At 56.7% G+C, this 16,550-nt stretch overlaps 1 protein-coding gene across 3 annotated transcripts in view; it reads right to left on the bottom strand.

Moving 5' to 3' along the window:
- Window positions 1-16,550, bottom strand: part of GDPD5 (glycerophosphodiester phosphodiesterase domain containing 5) — an 84,588-nt gene that overhangs the window by 38,032 nt on the left and 30,006 nt on the right. For all 3 annotated transcript variants that reach the window (XM_019795362.2, XM_002915300.4, XM_034666321.1), the window contains exons 2-3: window positions 14,211-14,294; window positions 3,293-3,469 (exon numbers count right to left, since the gene is read on the bottom strand). In XM_019795362.2, the coding sequence (XP_019650921.1) occupies window positions 3,293-3,409 (117 nt within the window). In that variant the 5' untranslated portion in view covers window positions 3,410-3,469; window positions 14,211-14,294. The remainder of the gene's footprint in view (window positions 1-3,292; window positions 3,470-14,210; window positions 14,295-16,550) is intronic.

Genomic DNA, 16,550 nt, shown 5'->3' with positions numbered 1-16,550 from the left:
TCAAAAGGCAAATATACTACAGAAATACAAGAGAGTTGACAGTCGCCGTCTGTCTCCTTCAGTGTCTTGGGCTGGGAAGCTGTCCCACGTGTCTGACCTGTATGCCTCTTGCTCCACGAGAAGCTGGTTTTGACACTGTGCTGCCTCCCACAGACACACAGTCTTCAGGGGGCCCTGGGGGACAGCCTGAGAACTGTCTTCTGTCCTACCCAGTCCTTAATTGGCAGTATTAGAGTAATGAGTCACAGACAACAACCAATTAATTATCTCCAGTTATAAAAAGCTGCACTTCCCCTTCCTAGCTGTCGAGTGAGCCAGCCTCCTGCTGCCAGGCTCCCGCACTCCCTGGGGGCTGGGGGCAGAAGAGGGCATTTCACCTCTCCGGTCTGGTCCTCAGTTTCCTGTTTCCTTACGTGTCCGGTGTGTGTCCTGGGGCCGGCAGACAGTAAGAGCAAAGGCTTGGAGGAGCTGGGAATGCGTCAGGCTGGGGGGACAGGAAGGATCGGGCTGGTGGGGGCAGGAAGGAGGCTGCCAGCTCCGATGTAGAGGAGGGGGCTCTCCCCGCTCCCCAGGATCCACTCCAGTACTGCGGGGCCTGCTGTTCATCCCAGAACCTTGGAGGGCTCCGAGGCTGGCATTCAAGCCATGCCCACTCCTGTCCCGCACGCTCCTGGTCCCACGCTTTTCCTCCAGCCGGCAACTTCCCAAATCCTTCTCCTTTCTTCCCCTTCTGGCAAGTTCTCACATAATCACATACTCAAAACACGCGTGTCCTCCCCTCCAGCCTTCATCCTCATGTGGCTTCTTTTGTCAATCTATCCTGGACTCCAGGTGTGACATGGCTTGAAACCTTGAGTTCTCCATCGGCATCACAGTGAAACCCACCCCACAGCAGCGACCTAACAGGGTGACGCATGTAAGTTCTCGTTCCCAGCATACAATAGGTGCTCAATAAATGTTAACTGTTGCTCTCATGCTTTATTTCCCAGCCTGAGCAGGATCACGATGAAAGGCTTCTGTGACTCACCACCAGTCTGTCGCCCCATTTCACAGATGAGGATCAGAGAGGTCTGGCTTCACAGAAGAACTTGACCCAGGGCTTGTCTGAGTTGGGAGGTGCTAGGGGAGGCAGCACCTGGGCAGGGGGAGGGGAGGGGTCCCCAAAGTCAGAGGGGAAGGTCGGGATGAGAAGAGGCACGGGCCCAAAGTTGGAGCCCCTGCCCTTTTGGGGGGCCTTTCCTCTACTGCCTTGGCAATGCTCCTTCACACCCCACCCGTGCCCCCAGAGCTCACCCAGGGCCTGTCCAGCAAAGCTACGGAGCACCCACTCTGCAGCAGCCCCGACTCTGAAACTCCGATCACTATTCCCCTCCCTGTGTCAGGCCAGAGAGCCCAGCCCCCACCATGGTCCTCCCCCGGCCACCTCAGGAGGGACTGGGGAGAAAAAAGAAGAGGAGAGAGAGAGAGAGAAGGGGTGAGCAGGCTGAGGCCGGCACCCAGGAAGTGGGCGGGGAAGCGGAATGAGGTGAGTGACAGGGAAGGGGGAGGAAGCTCGTCTTCAGCTGGGAGTCTCGGAGGGTCGCCTGAGGTGAGCTCAGCCCGTTGCGCAGAGGCCCTGACACCCAGAACTGCTGCAAAACCCCCTCCCAGCCAAGCTGGCCTGTGGCCTTCGGCAGCCCTCCCGCCTTTGCTCCGCACCTGGCACCCAGGCCTCAGTGTTTGCAGAGACTGCACCACTTGGGCTCCCAGTCAGCTCAAAACCGGCCTCGGCCCCACCACTTCCTCCACCCTGGGCCCTGTGCAGGCCGCAGCCAAGGCCTAGCACTTCCTGACTCTGAAGCCTGAGATGGGCCTGCCCGGGGAGCTATGCCTTCCTCCCGCAGCTACCCGACGGCCAAGGGGCTTGCTGCTGGGGAGCTCAGCCATCCTCCTCCCTCAGCGTCAGCGGTCTTCTCTCCTGGAGCTGTTGGACCCACACTGCCCCAGGGGCCTGATCACAGCTCTGTCCCCTCAGTGCCATCCCTGGCTTCCGTTTCCCTGTGTGATGTGGTGGCGATGGCATCTCACTCGCGGGCTCAGTGGGAGAAATGAGAGTGGCCATGTCAGTGCTCAGCACCGTACCCGGTGCCAGCTGCCTGCTGCCTGCTGAGTTCCTGCCTTTCCCGACACGGGGAGGCCCTGCCGATGGCCCCTGTCCCTGAGGAGGGACGGGGGCTACCATCCCAGCACTGCAGGGACCCAAGCAGTGGCCTGGGGCAAGCCCCTCCCTCTCCCTTGCCTCGGTCTGGCCTGTCGCCTTCTCTGTGCTGGGAGTGGGGACTTGGTAATATGTCAGACCGTGTGCTCACCAGGTGACACCTGCTTCTCACCACTTGGGGTCATGAACCCAGGCTCCTGACTCAGGCTAGTGCTCTGTTGGTCCCCAGCACAGGCAGAGAAGGAGGGCGGGAAGGTGGACGGGCTTCCCCATCCTCCCCATCCAGAGAGCCTGGTGACACTTGGCCTCTGACCTCGGCTGCCACCCACACCCTTGGCCACTCCATCCTGTTTCAAGGCTGGCTCAATTAGAGGCTGGCTTCTTTGTTTAGACAAGCAGGAGAGAGGAGGAGAGCTGTTTTCCAGGCAGCAAAGCTTTTAGATAAACACTATTTATCTCCCTCCCTTCCCTTCTGAAGGCGTTGGGTTCCTTCAGAGAAGAAACTAGATCCAGCAGCTGAGAGTGCCCCAGGGACGGAAGCACGGGCTCGGCTCGGCTCTGGGTCTGGCCTGGGGTGCCAGACACTGAGGGAGGCTTTCTTTATCCGGCTGAGCACCTGTTGCCAGCTCTGACAGGGCTGGGGCTCAGGTGACGGGGCCCTGGTGCCAGGCCACAGCCCTGCCAGCTCCCAGGCTCCGGGATGGCCTGGCCCCCCTCCTCACCCTCCCTTCCAGCGCCTGCCTGCCTAGCTGCCAGGAAGCTGAAAACGTCTGCTCACCTCGCGAGTGAGCCCTTCCTCTTGGAGTGTCCCCCCTGGAGCGCTCCTTTCTGCCCAGACCTCAGGAGTAGCCCAGGTCCCATGTGTCAGAGGAAAGTTCACCAGTTCCATCCAGGACAGGATAGATGGCCTACTTCCCTGCCCATCTAGTGAGGCAGATTCAGGAATGACCATGGGCCCATTTAACAGAAGGAGAAACTGCAACCCAGAGGGGCACTGGCCTGTCCAGAGCCACACAGCAGAGTGACGGAGCTGAGACCCAGCCCCCAGGCCCTGGGGCCCCCCAGGTCGCCCGCCCCCATCCCAGCATGGCTCACCGGCGTGGTGTCATCGTGGGACCGCTGGTAGCGCTTCCAGCGGCAGCCGTAGATGCCTGTGAGGCAGGAGAGGCAGAGCTGGGGCTCATAGTACTGCAGCGGCTGGTGTCTCACCATGCTCTCGCCCGCCGCCCTGGCGCCTGGCCCTCAGGCGCCCATGGAGGCCCCCGGCTGGTCCTGCAGGAGGAAGCACAGGCCTGTGAGGCCACGGAGGCTCAGGGACTCAGCCCCACATACGGCAAGAGTCACTGTCGCCCAGTTAGGTGCCAGTCCCCGCCCGGGGCCCTGCAGGGAGGCCGACACAGCCAGACGCCCACACACCTGCAGCTCCCCTGGGCTGGTCTCCTGCCCCTCATCCCCGACCCAGTCACCCCCAGCCACACCTGCCGCCGCTTCCTCTGCCCGGAATACTTTTCCCTTCGAGCCCCACAGGGCACCTGCCTTCCCCTCCTCTGTTCAGGCCTTTGCTCAAATGTTCTTTTCTCGACCACGCTTTCCCAGGCCACCTCCTACAAAACTGCAACCCTTCCCATTCGCCGTCAGCTGTTCTCAGCCTTATTTTCTCATTCATGTCCCTATGTACTTGGTTTAAAATAGACCAGGCGCGGTGTGAACACTGTATACCTCGCGTGGCAGGTATTACATCCCGAAGCCATTTGATAACTGGATAAACTGAGGCTCAGAGAGAGAAAGGGACAGTGCCCAGCACGCAGTCCAATACCTGGGTGCGGCCAATCTGAGAATCTGCTCTCGTGCCCCAAAGTGCTCACGGCTTTGGGCTCAGGGGGTCCTGCCATGGTGGCTGGAACCATGAGAGGTGTCCTGTGGGCTGAGTTGCAGCCCCAGGAGCAACGGGCTCGGCCCTGCGCGGCACCCTGGAGATGCCTGCTGGGTGCTCAGCCGCTCGGGGCTAGCATCGGCCACACGGCCCCTGGCTAGGGCACCTCACACACCCTGACGTCAAGCATCCTCTGATCCCTGTCGTTGCTGTTCTTATCACCCCATTTTACAGGACAAGGAGCCTGGGGCTCAGAGCAGCCCAGTGATTGGCCCAAGGAGTCAGGACTCAACCCCGGGTCTGTGGGACTCCAGAGACTCGAAGCCACGGGGTCCTGTCCTCACTCTCGGAGACAACGTGAACGGGACAGGCACACTGATGCCCTCAGGGCTCCACAGGACTGGCAGGGGACAAAACCGGTCACTTACTGTGCACTAACTCTTACAGCGACCCTGTGAGGTGTTATTTTTTATTGAGATCAAATTCACAAAGGGTACAATTCAGTATTGAGCCTCTTCAGTTTTTAGTGTAGTCACAAAGTTGTGCAACCGTCACCGCTCCTTCCAAAGCATCTCCAACATCCAGCAAAACACCCAGACCCATTAGCACTCACCGCCCCACCCTTCCCCCACCCCCTCCCCAGAGACCACTAATGTACTTTCTGGATCTATGGATTTGCCTACTCCGGACATCTCCTATCATTACAATCATACGATGTGCAGCCTTCTGTGGCTGGCTTTGTTCACTTAACAGTTCTCGAGGCTCACCCTGTCGTAGCAGGAGTCAGTACCGCGTTCCTCTGTAGGGCTGAATGGCACTCAACTGTACGGACAGGCCATTCTATCCATCCATCAGCTGAGGGACATCTAGGTTGTTATCGCTTTTTAGCAGTCAGGAATAACACTACTAATGAACAAGTTTCCGCGTGAGCGTGTTTTCATTTCTCGTGCAGACATGCTTTGGAACGCAAGTGCTGGGTCATATGGCGACTCCGTGTTTACCTTTTGAAGAACGGGCTGAGAGCCGTTTCATAAAAACAGCACAGCAGCTCACCATTCTACCCCATGTATTATCATTATCACCCCTATTCTCCAGATGCGAAGGAAATCTGAAGCACAGAAAGGTTCAGCCATTTGCCAAAGGTCACACAGCAGAGCCTGTCGGTCCGGCTCCAAGGGCCTTGCTCTAACCCCGGGGTTGGCAGATTGTAACTCAGGCACCAAATCTGACTGGCCACCTATTTTTATATAGCCCACAAGCTAAGAATGGCTTTTCTATATTTTTACAGTTCGGGGGCAAAAAATCAAAACAAGAATATTTTGTGACACACGAAAATTATAGGAGAGTCCAGTTTCGGTGTCCTTAAATAAAGCTTTATTGGCTGCAGCCACGATCGCTTGTTTATGTGTTGTCTACGGCTGCTGTAACAGGAACTGCAGAGGCGAGTGGTTATAACAGAGACCGAGCGGCCCACAAAGCCTAGAACTTACTGCCTAGCCCTTGACAGGGGCAGTCGGCTGACCCTGCAGCCACCAGGCTGGCCAGAATGGCTCATGTGCTGGTATTCTGGAGAGAGTAGAGGTAGGCTGTGGGCACTTAGCATTGTGCATGGAGGGTCCCTACGTGTTTCCAGAAGGCAGCCTGGCCCTGAGGCCTGTCCTAAGTGCCCCGGGGGCCGCTCTGCAGGGGCAGGCTGGGCCTCAGGCCCACCCACTACTCTTACCTTGGCCTCATTCAGGGCCTTTACCTACCCTCACCCCCCCCACCCAAACACTTGCCTCGGCACAGGGATTACAGCCTCTGGTCCGTAAGAGGAGGGAGGAGATGCGTTAGGGCCTTGCTGGGAATACCGACTGACTCCTGATTGCTGGGAATTGTCTGGTGTAGCCTCTGTGCCCTTGGCTCCCTGGGGAGGCAGCTGCTGGGGGCTCTCTGAGCCAAGCCAGCCCCGGGCTTAGGGGCAGCATGGGATGCTGTGCTGGTGGCTTAGGTCCCATGGGGTTGGGGAGAAGGGAGGGGCTTTGGGAGGGTGCTCTCAGCTTTACTTTATCCCATCCGGAAGGAGTGTGTGCTCACACGTGTACTCCCACACTCGCAGCCTTCCAGAGGGGGTAGAAGGCCAGATCTTACACAGCCAGGGAGCCAAATCTTACCCCCAGATTAGGGCCTCTACGGGTCAGATCGATCACATCTGTCCCACCTTTGCTCTGTGGCTGGGGCCTCCAGGGTTCTTCCCTGAGCCTTGGTTTCTCAATCTGTAAAATGGGTAACAGCCTTTGCCTTGACTCCTATAGACCAGATTGGGGGGAGGGTGCCAGGAGGGCAACACTGCTGCAGAGACCAAGGTACGGCAGGTGGGAATCTGTGAACAGGAGCCCACACCCAGGTTCCCCTGTGCTCACACCTTTCCCAGGACTTGCTGAGCCCAAGACTGATTCCCACATGTCCTCTGCCCTCCCCCGTCATCGCCCCCAAACTGATCATTACAAGGCACCAGGAATGGATTCCACGTCACGTCAAGGAAGCGGAACTGCCTACACTAGGCCTCAGCCTAGGCTTCACTGATGGTGGCTCTGGGAATCGCCTCCCCTCCCCACACCCCTGCCTGGTGAATTTTCACACTATTCGTAACTGCGGGGCTGCATGGGGAGGCAAACCTCTTCTCTCTCCTCTGCATGCTCTCCTGGGGGCTTCAGTTACCAGGTGTGGCCAAGCCCACGCAATCGCTGCCTCCCGACTGAGACAGCCAGCGGCTCCTAGCTGCCTCCAGGGGCGTCCCCCAGGCCCTACAGACCCAGCACAGGCCACCCTGACCTCCTTACCACCCCAGTCTGCTTCTAACATCCCTCACAGCATCTTCTCACCAGCCCCTGGGCCACTGGCCTGGCCCAGGTCTCATCTCTCCTCTAGATAGAAAATCCTCTGGCCTCCCTACGGGGGTCACAGCCCACCGATCCGAGCCCTCACCTGTGGCCACAGTGAGCTCTTTAACAGGCACATGGCCACGATCTGGCCTCTGACCCTCCTAGCCTCCACTCTCCAGAAACTGCTGTCCCTTCTGCCGATGAACATCTCCCCATGCTTTGAGTCTCAGCTCAGATGTTACCCCTCCTCCAGGCAGCCTCCCCTGAGCTCCACGTTGGTTAGAGTGTTTCCCAGCTTCCCACAGCCCTGAGTGTCCCCGTCTTCCCCAGGCACCGCGTGTGAGCACGGTGGATGGCCTTGCCTCCCCCTGGAATGCCTGAGTTATTCCCATGTCCCCAGTGACCAGCCACAAGCGGTGGGGGCACTGGGGACTTGCCTGACTGGACTTGTGTGGAGGCCTGAAGTTCTGCTAACAGAGATGTGCTGTTCCGACACTGAGCAGACAAGCTCCCAGAGACCAGACTCTCCCCAGCCTCCCCCGACACCTCCTCTTCCTGCCAGGGCTAATGACATTACTTAGGATTGATCGATTTCTCCAAGCCACCTCCAGAACTGCTGATATCAGCCAAGTTCCCCAGAAATCCCTAGCCAGGAGCTTCTCCGGGCTCTGGGATAAGAGAAAGCCCTCACCTCTGAGCCTGATATTCAAGAGCGCCCCTCAATCCAAAGTTTCGTTTTCTGTCCGAATTCTGGGCCCTGCCCTGAACTTTCACAGCCTCCTGTTTTATGCACGGAAGGGCCTGCAAGGGACTGGGCCTGGGATGGTGTGAGCACCTGCTACGGAGCAGGACACTGGCAGCTCTAGGGTCTCCCATCCTGACATCCTGGGCACAGACCTGACCCATGTCCCTACTCCTCCCTCAAGTGACCGCCCTCGCTGCCCTGGACCATACTGCCTGTGGTCCCCACGCCTGTTCTCCTTCCTGAGAGCGGAAAGAATTTCAGGCCAGGTGTCAGTGCCCGGGTTCCAGCCTGGTCTTCAACTGACTTGCTGTGTAACCTCAGATGGCTCACTAACTCTCTCTGAGCCTTACTTTACTAGCCTGAGAAATGGGGACAAGATGGAGCGACACAAAAAAGGACCCAGGCAGGAGCGCCTGGGTGGCTCAGTCCGTTAAGCGTCCGACTCTTGCTGTCAGCTCAGGTCATGATCTTGGGGCTGTGAGATCGAGCCCCACATCGATCTCTACACTTGGCGCGGAGTCAGCTTGAGATTCTCTCTCTCCATCTCCCCCTGCCCCTCCCCCCATGCTCTTTCTCGAAACAAATAAAATCTTTTAAAAGATTAAATTTTTTTTTAAAAAAGGACCCAAGGCTGCAATAAAAAGGAATAAAACATGGATAAATGCTACACAGGAATAAATCTTGAAAACACGGTGCAGAGTGGAAGAAGCCAGTCACAGAGAGTGACACGGATTATACTTCCGTCATCTCCTGATGATAATCTTCCAAAGTTGAGCTCCACTGCCTTCTTTCACGCATTAGAAACATGGGCCCCAGGTGAATGGATGAACCAACCGGCCCACCCAGGCAACAGAAGAGTTCTCTGTGGCAAAGAGAAATGTATGATTCGGCCACATAAACACATGAAGAGGCCTTAAGGGCCTATTGTTCGGTGACAGAAGCCAGTCTGAGAAGGCTACATGCTGTACGGTTCCAGCTCCATGACGCACTGGAAGAGACAAAGCCTTGGGGGCTGTAAAGAGATCAGTGGTTGCCAGGGGTCGGGGGCGGGAGGAGCGCAGGAGGTTTTTAGGGCATTGATGCGATTCCGTATGATGCTGTAATAACGGGCACATGTCATCAGACATTTGTCAAACCCCACAGAATGTCCCACACCACGAGTGAACCCTGGTGGAAACTGTGACTTTGGTTAATAATCCTGTGTCCACATTGTCTCATCAGCTGCAATGAACGTAGCACCCCACAAAGGATGTTAACAAGGGCAGCTGTGAGGGGGGAGCGAGGGTAGGTAGCAGCTCTCTGCTTTCTGATCGATTCTTCCGTAAACCTAAAAATGTTCCCCAAAGGCTATTAATTAAATATCTATGTATTCAATTTAGATACCTATATTGATCGATTGATGAATAGAGAGACAGGCAGGAGGGAGAGACTAAGTGATTCACCCAAGGCCAAACAGCTAACTGGGGAGAAGGGAAGATCTGAACCCAGGACCACCGAGTCTTTCCGTGGCACCAGCCCCAGAGGGAAGGTCAGCCCACATTCCCGCTGCCTTAAACGTCTGTGCCAGCCACGACACCCATACCCCTGCAAACTGCACATCAAAGGGCCAAGCCCGATATTTTGGTTGGCACCGGGGAGCAGGGGCAGGGAATGGGGCTGAGAACCCAGGGAGGAAAAGGGAAACCCCTGATGAGTGCAGGGCTGGAGGATGAGGAGACCTGAGCTTCTCCAGCAGCCTGCCAGGGCCCCAGGGAGGAAGGCAGGGCACGTGCGTGCACGAGGAACAGCCCCCTTTCTTCTTGGCTACAGCTGCCCTCACGGGCCTCAACCCCAGCCCAGCCTTGGGTGACCAGTGAGCTGGGTGACCCTGCAAGCCTCTGGCCTTGTCTTTCCTATCTGTATCATAGGATGCATGCCACCAGATGATCCCCCAGGGCCTTTCTGGTACGCACCCTAAAACCTTTCAACCGCCTGCTCTCTCTTCATCCTCAGGAGAAAAGCAGGGACGGGGCAGGACAGGAGGGAGGGAAGGACAAACCGCACTGTCCTTGCCCAGTCTGAGGAGAAAAGGCCCCTCCCTTCCCAGGGCTGGGAACCCTGAGCCTGCTGCTGCCTAGAACAGTCAAAACGAGGATGACAGCTGCCGGAAGGCCTGTGCCATGGTTAGAGGCCTAGTCACCCTGAGCCCCAGGCCAGGGCTGCCTCTGCCAAGGTGCCTCCACCATCTTTGATGGGGACCAGGGTACAGGTAGTCCCAGGCTTGGTAACTCAGACTGATGACCCCAACATGCCCCTAGAGTAAAACCCAAGGCATGAAAGGCACGGAGCTATGAGGATGCCTCCCCACTGTGCTCAGGGAACGTGGCCTTGGAGGTAGACCAGGCCTCCCTATGGTTCCTCCTCACTGCCCTGCCCATCCCCTGTGCCCAGTGCAGGTGTGCCTGTGAATGGTCTTCTCTTCGGGCCCCTCTGCCCATCTTCAAGGCCTGGAAAACTCCCGCTGGGCTCAGCTCAACAACCCTTCCTCCAGGAAACCTTCCCTGCCCGGGTCAGGGTCTCTTCTGGGTCTCATTAACTTCTGTGCCTCCTCGGGTCCCAGCACTGATCACAGCAGGGTGGCTTCTAGGAGAGGGGGTTCTAAGGGGAATTCAGAAATAAGGAAGGATTAGTGGCAAAGTGGGGGAACATGGGGGACTCTGGCTAGGGGGGCAGCACAAGGAAAGCCTGGCGGCAGGGAGGCCTGAGCAGGGCCTCGTTCCAAGCTGAGGGCAGCCCCAGACTCCAGCCAGCAAGTTTAAGCCTCATGTGGGCTCCATGTGGAAGTGATGGGAAGCCTGCTCCCAATAGGAGACCCCTCGCCCTCTGGGAGCCCAGGGGCAGCAGGACACCTCCAAGCAGCTCATCAAGCCACCAAACCCCAGGGCTGGGGCCGGCAGGGGGCCAGGGTGGACAGGGCTGATAATGGGACCAGCCAAACCCAGCCCCAGCCCCACTGCCCTGAGGCCTAGCTTTCTGCAGTTAGCTTCTGAGGCACACTCACGCATTTACCACGTTCCCATCTGTGGGCCTCATCAGATGGCTAGGATGGAGAGATCTGGCTGCCACCATCTCGCTGTGTGGCTCTGGGCAAGTCAGTCCACTTCTCTGGGCCTCAGGCAAAGCCCGAGATTTAATGAAACCAGCAGAGAAGGTAGACAGATACCCAGAAGGACGGAATCTGTCACGGAGGCAGCGGCCGGTGGGGAGAGGCTGGGGGAGGTAAAACGAGAAGGCGGATCAGCAGCCCGAGGCCCTGTTGCGCCTATTGGTTCTTTGGAGAAAAGCGGCTCAGTGGCCAAGGCTTGGGCTCTGCAGGAGCGCTCAAAGAATCAATCAGGCCATAATTAGGGTCATTATGAATCTCTTTCCACAGTGGTGCCAGGGCTGCCTGTGTATCCCATACTTCCGTGCCAGGAGGCCTCTGATTTCCCTTCCCCTCCAAGCAAGCCAAGCTGGACCGATCTTCCGGGCGGCCTGGCTCCTGACCCCAGCGGTGGGCTCCCCAGTTCTTCTGCCCCTCTTGGCCATCCTCCTGCAGGAAGGGCTCTCTGCTCTTCCCTGGGGAAGGGACGGCTTTCTAGGAACTGTGGCCTCTGGGACGACTTATCCCCTACCTAAAGCTTTAGCAACCTCAGTCAATGTTTAAGAAGTTCTGCTCTCTGTAGCAGGCCCTGCTGGGAGCCAAGAGTGATTCACAGGGAATCAGATACAAACCTTCCTTTCAAGGAGACAAGCTCACAGGACAACGGCAGCGTCAACGACACCCTGCGCACGGGGCCTTCTGGCGAACGCAGGCCTCCGCGCATCCGCTCACTGAAGCATCTGGCCAGCTCCGCAGGAAAGCAGATCCCTGGGTTTACTGACCGACAGGGAGGAGAGGCTGGGGGAGGTCAGCATAGGTGTTCTGAGCTTCAGTGAAAGTCCTACGGGGACAGACCCGCGTGTCTAGGGCGTGTTTGGGGCTACAGGCTGGACAGGAGCCGGGAATGGACCCTGCCCAGGGGACCTGGCTTCTCTTGGCATAGGCAGGACCACTGTTTCCCAAGTCGGGACTATAAGTGTGGGCTTAGCAGTCCCCGGGAGTGACCTGGCCTTGCCCAGAATGCGGAGCTTAGCATCTCAGAACTCAAAATCTCTAGCTACAAGCTCTCTAAACCAGGGTCTTGGAATCACCCCAGTCAAGACTTATACATTCACGGAATCCTGGTGCAGTCCAACAGGGATCTAAGAACTATCCTTGGATTTTCAGACTATCCTTGGATTTCAGACTATTTCAAATGTCAGCACTGAGAAAGATCTGGAGCCATTCCATCCAGCCACCCTTCTCATGCAGAAATCCCTGGTACAGCTCTTAGGGGCGGCCTGCGTAGGCTTGCATACATCCTGTGACAGGCTCCTCCCTCCTTGCAGGGCTGAGTGCTTCCCCCCTTGAAGCTGCTCGAACCCCTACCCCTCCTCCCCGACTGGCACTTGTTCTCCCCCGGAGCAGGCAATGAGCCAAATATTCTCAGGGTTTCTGGTGGGGCCTCAGGGGTCAGCCAGGGGACCTGGAAAGGAGGAGCCTTTCATCAACCTCTTACCTCAGTTGACACCCCAGTCCCTCCCAGGAGCATGGTGATTCAGTCACAGGGACCAGGCTGACTTTTTCCGAGGCCTTTCCCTGGGTTTCGTGAAGTGGGGGCGGGGGGGGGACCCGAATGGGAGGAAAAGGAGAAAGCTGAGTCTGGCAGAGACTTGCACTGAGCAAACCTGTCCCTGCCCAGTTTTTAACCCTGGAGGGAATGGAGAGCAATGATTTATTTTATTTACTTATGTAAAACAGCAGACTTATCAATCGGGCTTCCCAAGCAGGCGGGGGATAGGAAGAGAAGCAAGGCCTACCATTTAAGGAATCTTTCTCTTGCTTCCTTTCCCTTACACCTACCTGTGTAGCCTCACCTCCCCCTGCCCCTCCTCTCTCCACTCTGCTCCAAGCACACCCATACCCAGTCTGCCCCCTCCATGCCTTTGCTCATGCTGGGCCCTCTGCCAGGAAAGCCCTCCCCACCACCCTAATTCAAGTCCTACCCATCTTAACAAATGGACCCTGTGCAAAGCTTGGTCTGATCCCCCCACCCCCCAGAAGCCCCCCACCTCCTGTCTCTGTGTTCCCATCATCCGGCAGAACTCTCGAGACATGATCGCAGGCCTCTGTGCCCGGTAATTATCTCCTTCCGTAGCTGCCTTGTCCACCAGGCTGAGAGCTTCTGTAGGCAGACTTCAGAGCCATCTGGCCAAGCTTTTCTGAAGAGCCCCAGTGTCTGTGGCCCTGTACTGGGTGATGGGGACACAAGATACCCCAGGCCCCATCCCTGCTTGAGGAGTCACTGTGCAGGGGGCCTGTGTCTCTGCACTGGGCCTGGCACCAAGGAGGCCCTGGTTTATTTGTCAGTCAGAAAAGCTGGTGAAACGTGCGGTGGAAGGAAAGAGATCAGAGCCTCTTAAACCATGCGACTGCAGAGCCGTTTCTGAGCCCGTTTCCACTTCTGCTCCTGAATGATAATTAGCCTCTCCCAATTTACAGAAAAAAAAGTTACTAAAAAAAGTCTCAATTAAGTATTTTCTCCCACAATTTTTGCTTAACCCCCTGATATCTGTTTGCACACATCTGCTCCAGGTCCCGTATAAGATGACCTCAGCATAAGCACAGAACACTGACTTCCTGTCACTCCGTCTCTCTTCATCGTGGTGTCCTGTGAAGGACAGGGGCCCCTCTACTTCCAGGCACGTCTGAGAACCTGGGGCCTAACCTTTTCTTCCCTCCTCTCAAATGTCTTGGTCTCCCTTCCGTAACCAAAGAAAACTGAACTTACTCGAATGCTGAGGAAGAAAGCCGTAGGAATTTGCTGGCCCAGTATGCCTTGAAGGTTCATGCCAATTCTATGATTCAAGACCTCCAATTTCACCATTTGCTATTCATTCCTTTGGCTGAAGCATCACTTTTTCTAGGATTATCTTTTAAAATACAGATCTCCCCTGGAAATGGGAGCTCTTTAAACCCCCAAATTGGAGGTCAAGGAACCTTAGTTTAATACATGGCTCTAGAGGCAGGAAATCACAGGGGCTGAGAATGTGCAACGAAAGCCAGTCTGCCTGGGTTTGAGACCCAGTTCTACCACCTACTAATTGGTAAAATACCACCAGACCTCAGTCTCCTTATCTATAAAGTGGGGATAATAACAGTACCCATCTCATGGGCTGTCGTGAGGATTAAACAAGCTAATACTTTTCGGGGGCTTAGGTAAGTCCCTGGTACTTGGGAATGAGTGGTCTACCAGAGGGTTCTACTGAGGGCTTCTGATGATTATTACTATTATTGCTTTGTTTTGTTTTGTAACCTGTAAGACACTGTCCCCCTGGGAAAGGCAAGCACCGTTAGCAGCCAGTGTGCTGTCCTCCATCCCTTGCCTCTGACTCCTTTCTCCCCCCACCCTTCCCTTCTCTTTTCTTTACCTGGAAGAAGGTATCAGTGGCTGTGAGCGGGGCTCCTGAGAATGTCCGGTCCACGGAGGTGGTGATGTCACTTCCCTGGGACAGCTGAGGGGACAAAGGGACAAACCCAATCAGATCACTCATCAGTCCACGCTGCCTTCTCCTCTCCCACCTGACCCTTCCTGAGTCCCCACGCGGTGCCCACTCTGTGCTGGGTATGGGCCCCAGGGATGGGTCACACCTTGTCGCTGCCCCGGGAAGCTGCCGCCGGCAGGTGGTCCAGCTGTGGGCCACCAGACCCAGCACGAGCAATCCTACCTCCATACGAGCTGCCCGCAAACTGGCCCCAACCCCAAACCCGGGACAACCAGTACCCCGAACCTCTCCTGCCCCTTCCGGAACCCACAGAAACGCAATCCAAGTCCCAGCCGCCTTGGAGAGAAACGGGGCTGCGTGTGGCTCCTGGGTGGCTGAGGCCCTTCCGTCCAGCCCAGAGACCTGCTTCTCTGGAGGTAGCCGCCAAACCAGCAGCTCTTCTGAGGCAGCCACTGAGGGAGGGCCAGGGGGCTGGAGGCGGTGTCTGGGGCACGGCAATTATGTGGCTAACTTCTGACTCACGCACTGCCTCCCCCATCCCCAGCTCCTACAGCCGGCAGGGCAGCCCTCCTGCCCAGGAACTGGGAGGCGAGACGGCACCAACAGGCCTTGGGGAGAAAAGCAGAGGGGAGGCAGCTCTGAGGCAGGGCTGTAGGCTTGCGAGGATGCTGCCACATTGCCCACCAGGGCACGCCGAAGCTGAAACGGCTGGGCGCCTCCGGCTGCCCTGCATACCCTGACAGCGGTGGCTCAGGGGCGCTGCCCGAGCCCATGCCAACAGGAGAACTCTCCAACCCGATCGGGCCCTGGAACCACACGCCGGCAAGAAACACATGGCCAAGACTCAGCCTCGCACCAGAGAGCGGACGAGCTGGATGCAGAGACAGCTTCGAAGTGACACCCAGCTCGTGAGACACAGACCCCCCGGGGCACCCCAACCCTGCCTCCGTCTTCCTGCAGTCCCCAGCTTTCTCCCAGTGCTCTGAGAGCCCTGCACTTTTCCGTCTACGAAGCGTACTTACTTCCTGAGTCTCCCGTTATGACCCTAAGTGACAGATGGAATATAAATAGAGCAGGGCTTCTCAAACTTCAGCGTGCAAACATATCACCTGGAGACCTTGTTAAAACATAGTCTGACACGGTGTTTTCTAGGAGGTCTAGACCGGGGCCTGAGATTCTTCATTTCTGACCAACCCCCAGGTGATGCCGGCGCTGCGGGTCCGCGGGCCACAATTTGAGTAGCAGGAACACACAGTTGTTAACAGTATGGGCACAGGGGTCAAACTGTCCCAGTTTGAATCTTGACTCTTACTGTGTAAACTTGGGCAAGTTACCTAACCTCTCTGTGCCTCCATGTCCTTATTATAAAATAGTAACAATGACAACAACAGTATTAAACCTTACTCATAGGGCTGACGTGAGGATTAAGTTATGTAAAATGCTTAAAGTGATTATTATTTCAAATTTAAAAATGGACACTCTGAGAGACGGACACAGCCAGCAAGGTGCCAAACCCAGAATTCAGCCCCAAATCTCTTCATGTACATCCTGAGATACCAAGCCACCACGAAATGTCCCAGCCAGCAAGCCCTCCCCCACATGTGGAGATTGAGGCCCAGAGAAGGGTGGGGAGCTGGCAAGTTCATGAGAAAGTTGGTGTCAGAAATTCAGGCTCATGACTCCCAGCCTCCTGTTCTTTCTACCCAACTGCCCTTCTGCACAGAAGAGAAAGTGTCGCAAATTCTCTCTGAGGGGTCCCGGCCTCAGCTGTCTGCCCGTACATGGGCGGTAGCTAGCCTGGAAGGCAGAAGTGGGAATGGCGGGATGCGGAGGCCACCCCCGTCCACCATGGCCGCTCTCAGACCCCTGCTCGGCAGGCTGGGTGAGAACAGTCTGGAGGCCTCCTTCCATCTCCACCTCCTACCTCCAGTCTGTGGCACTGCTTGGTCTCGGGGTCACCCAGCTGGGGTGCCAGGCAGAAGGTGACATGGCCTGGGCCCGGCTCCACCCCCACCTTGGTTTCCCAGCACGGGGCCAGTGGGAGCCTGTGAGTCACTTGGAGGAAGTGCTTGGCCCCAAACAGGAAGTGGCTCTTCAAGCTGAAAACCCCTCCAGGATCCCCAGGGCCCTGCGGCAGGTGGCTGGGGGAGCAGAGCCTGACGAAACTGACTGGGATATAGTAACTCCTATTCGGATTTTTACCTGAAGCTCAAACGTGGCGTCCATCTTCTGGACTGTGAAACATGGCCAGGGGCTTTTCTGCTG

The sequence above is a fragment of the Ailuropoda melanoleuca genome, chromosome 8 (genome assembly GCF_002007445.2).
Source record: "Ailuropoda melanoleuca isolate Jingjing chromosome 8, ASM200744v2, whole genome shotgun sequence".
Taxonomy (NCBI): Eukaryota; Metazoa; Chordata; class Mammalia; order Carnivora; family Ursidae; genus Ailuropoda; species Ailuropoda melanoleuca.
The sequence above is the reverse complement of the archived record's forward strand: the minus strand, read 5'-3'. Positions and strand labels throughout refer to the sequence as shown.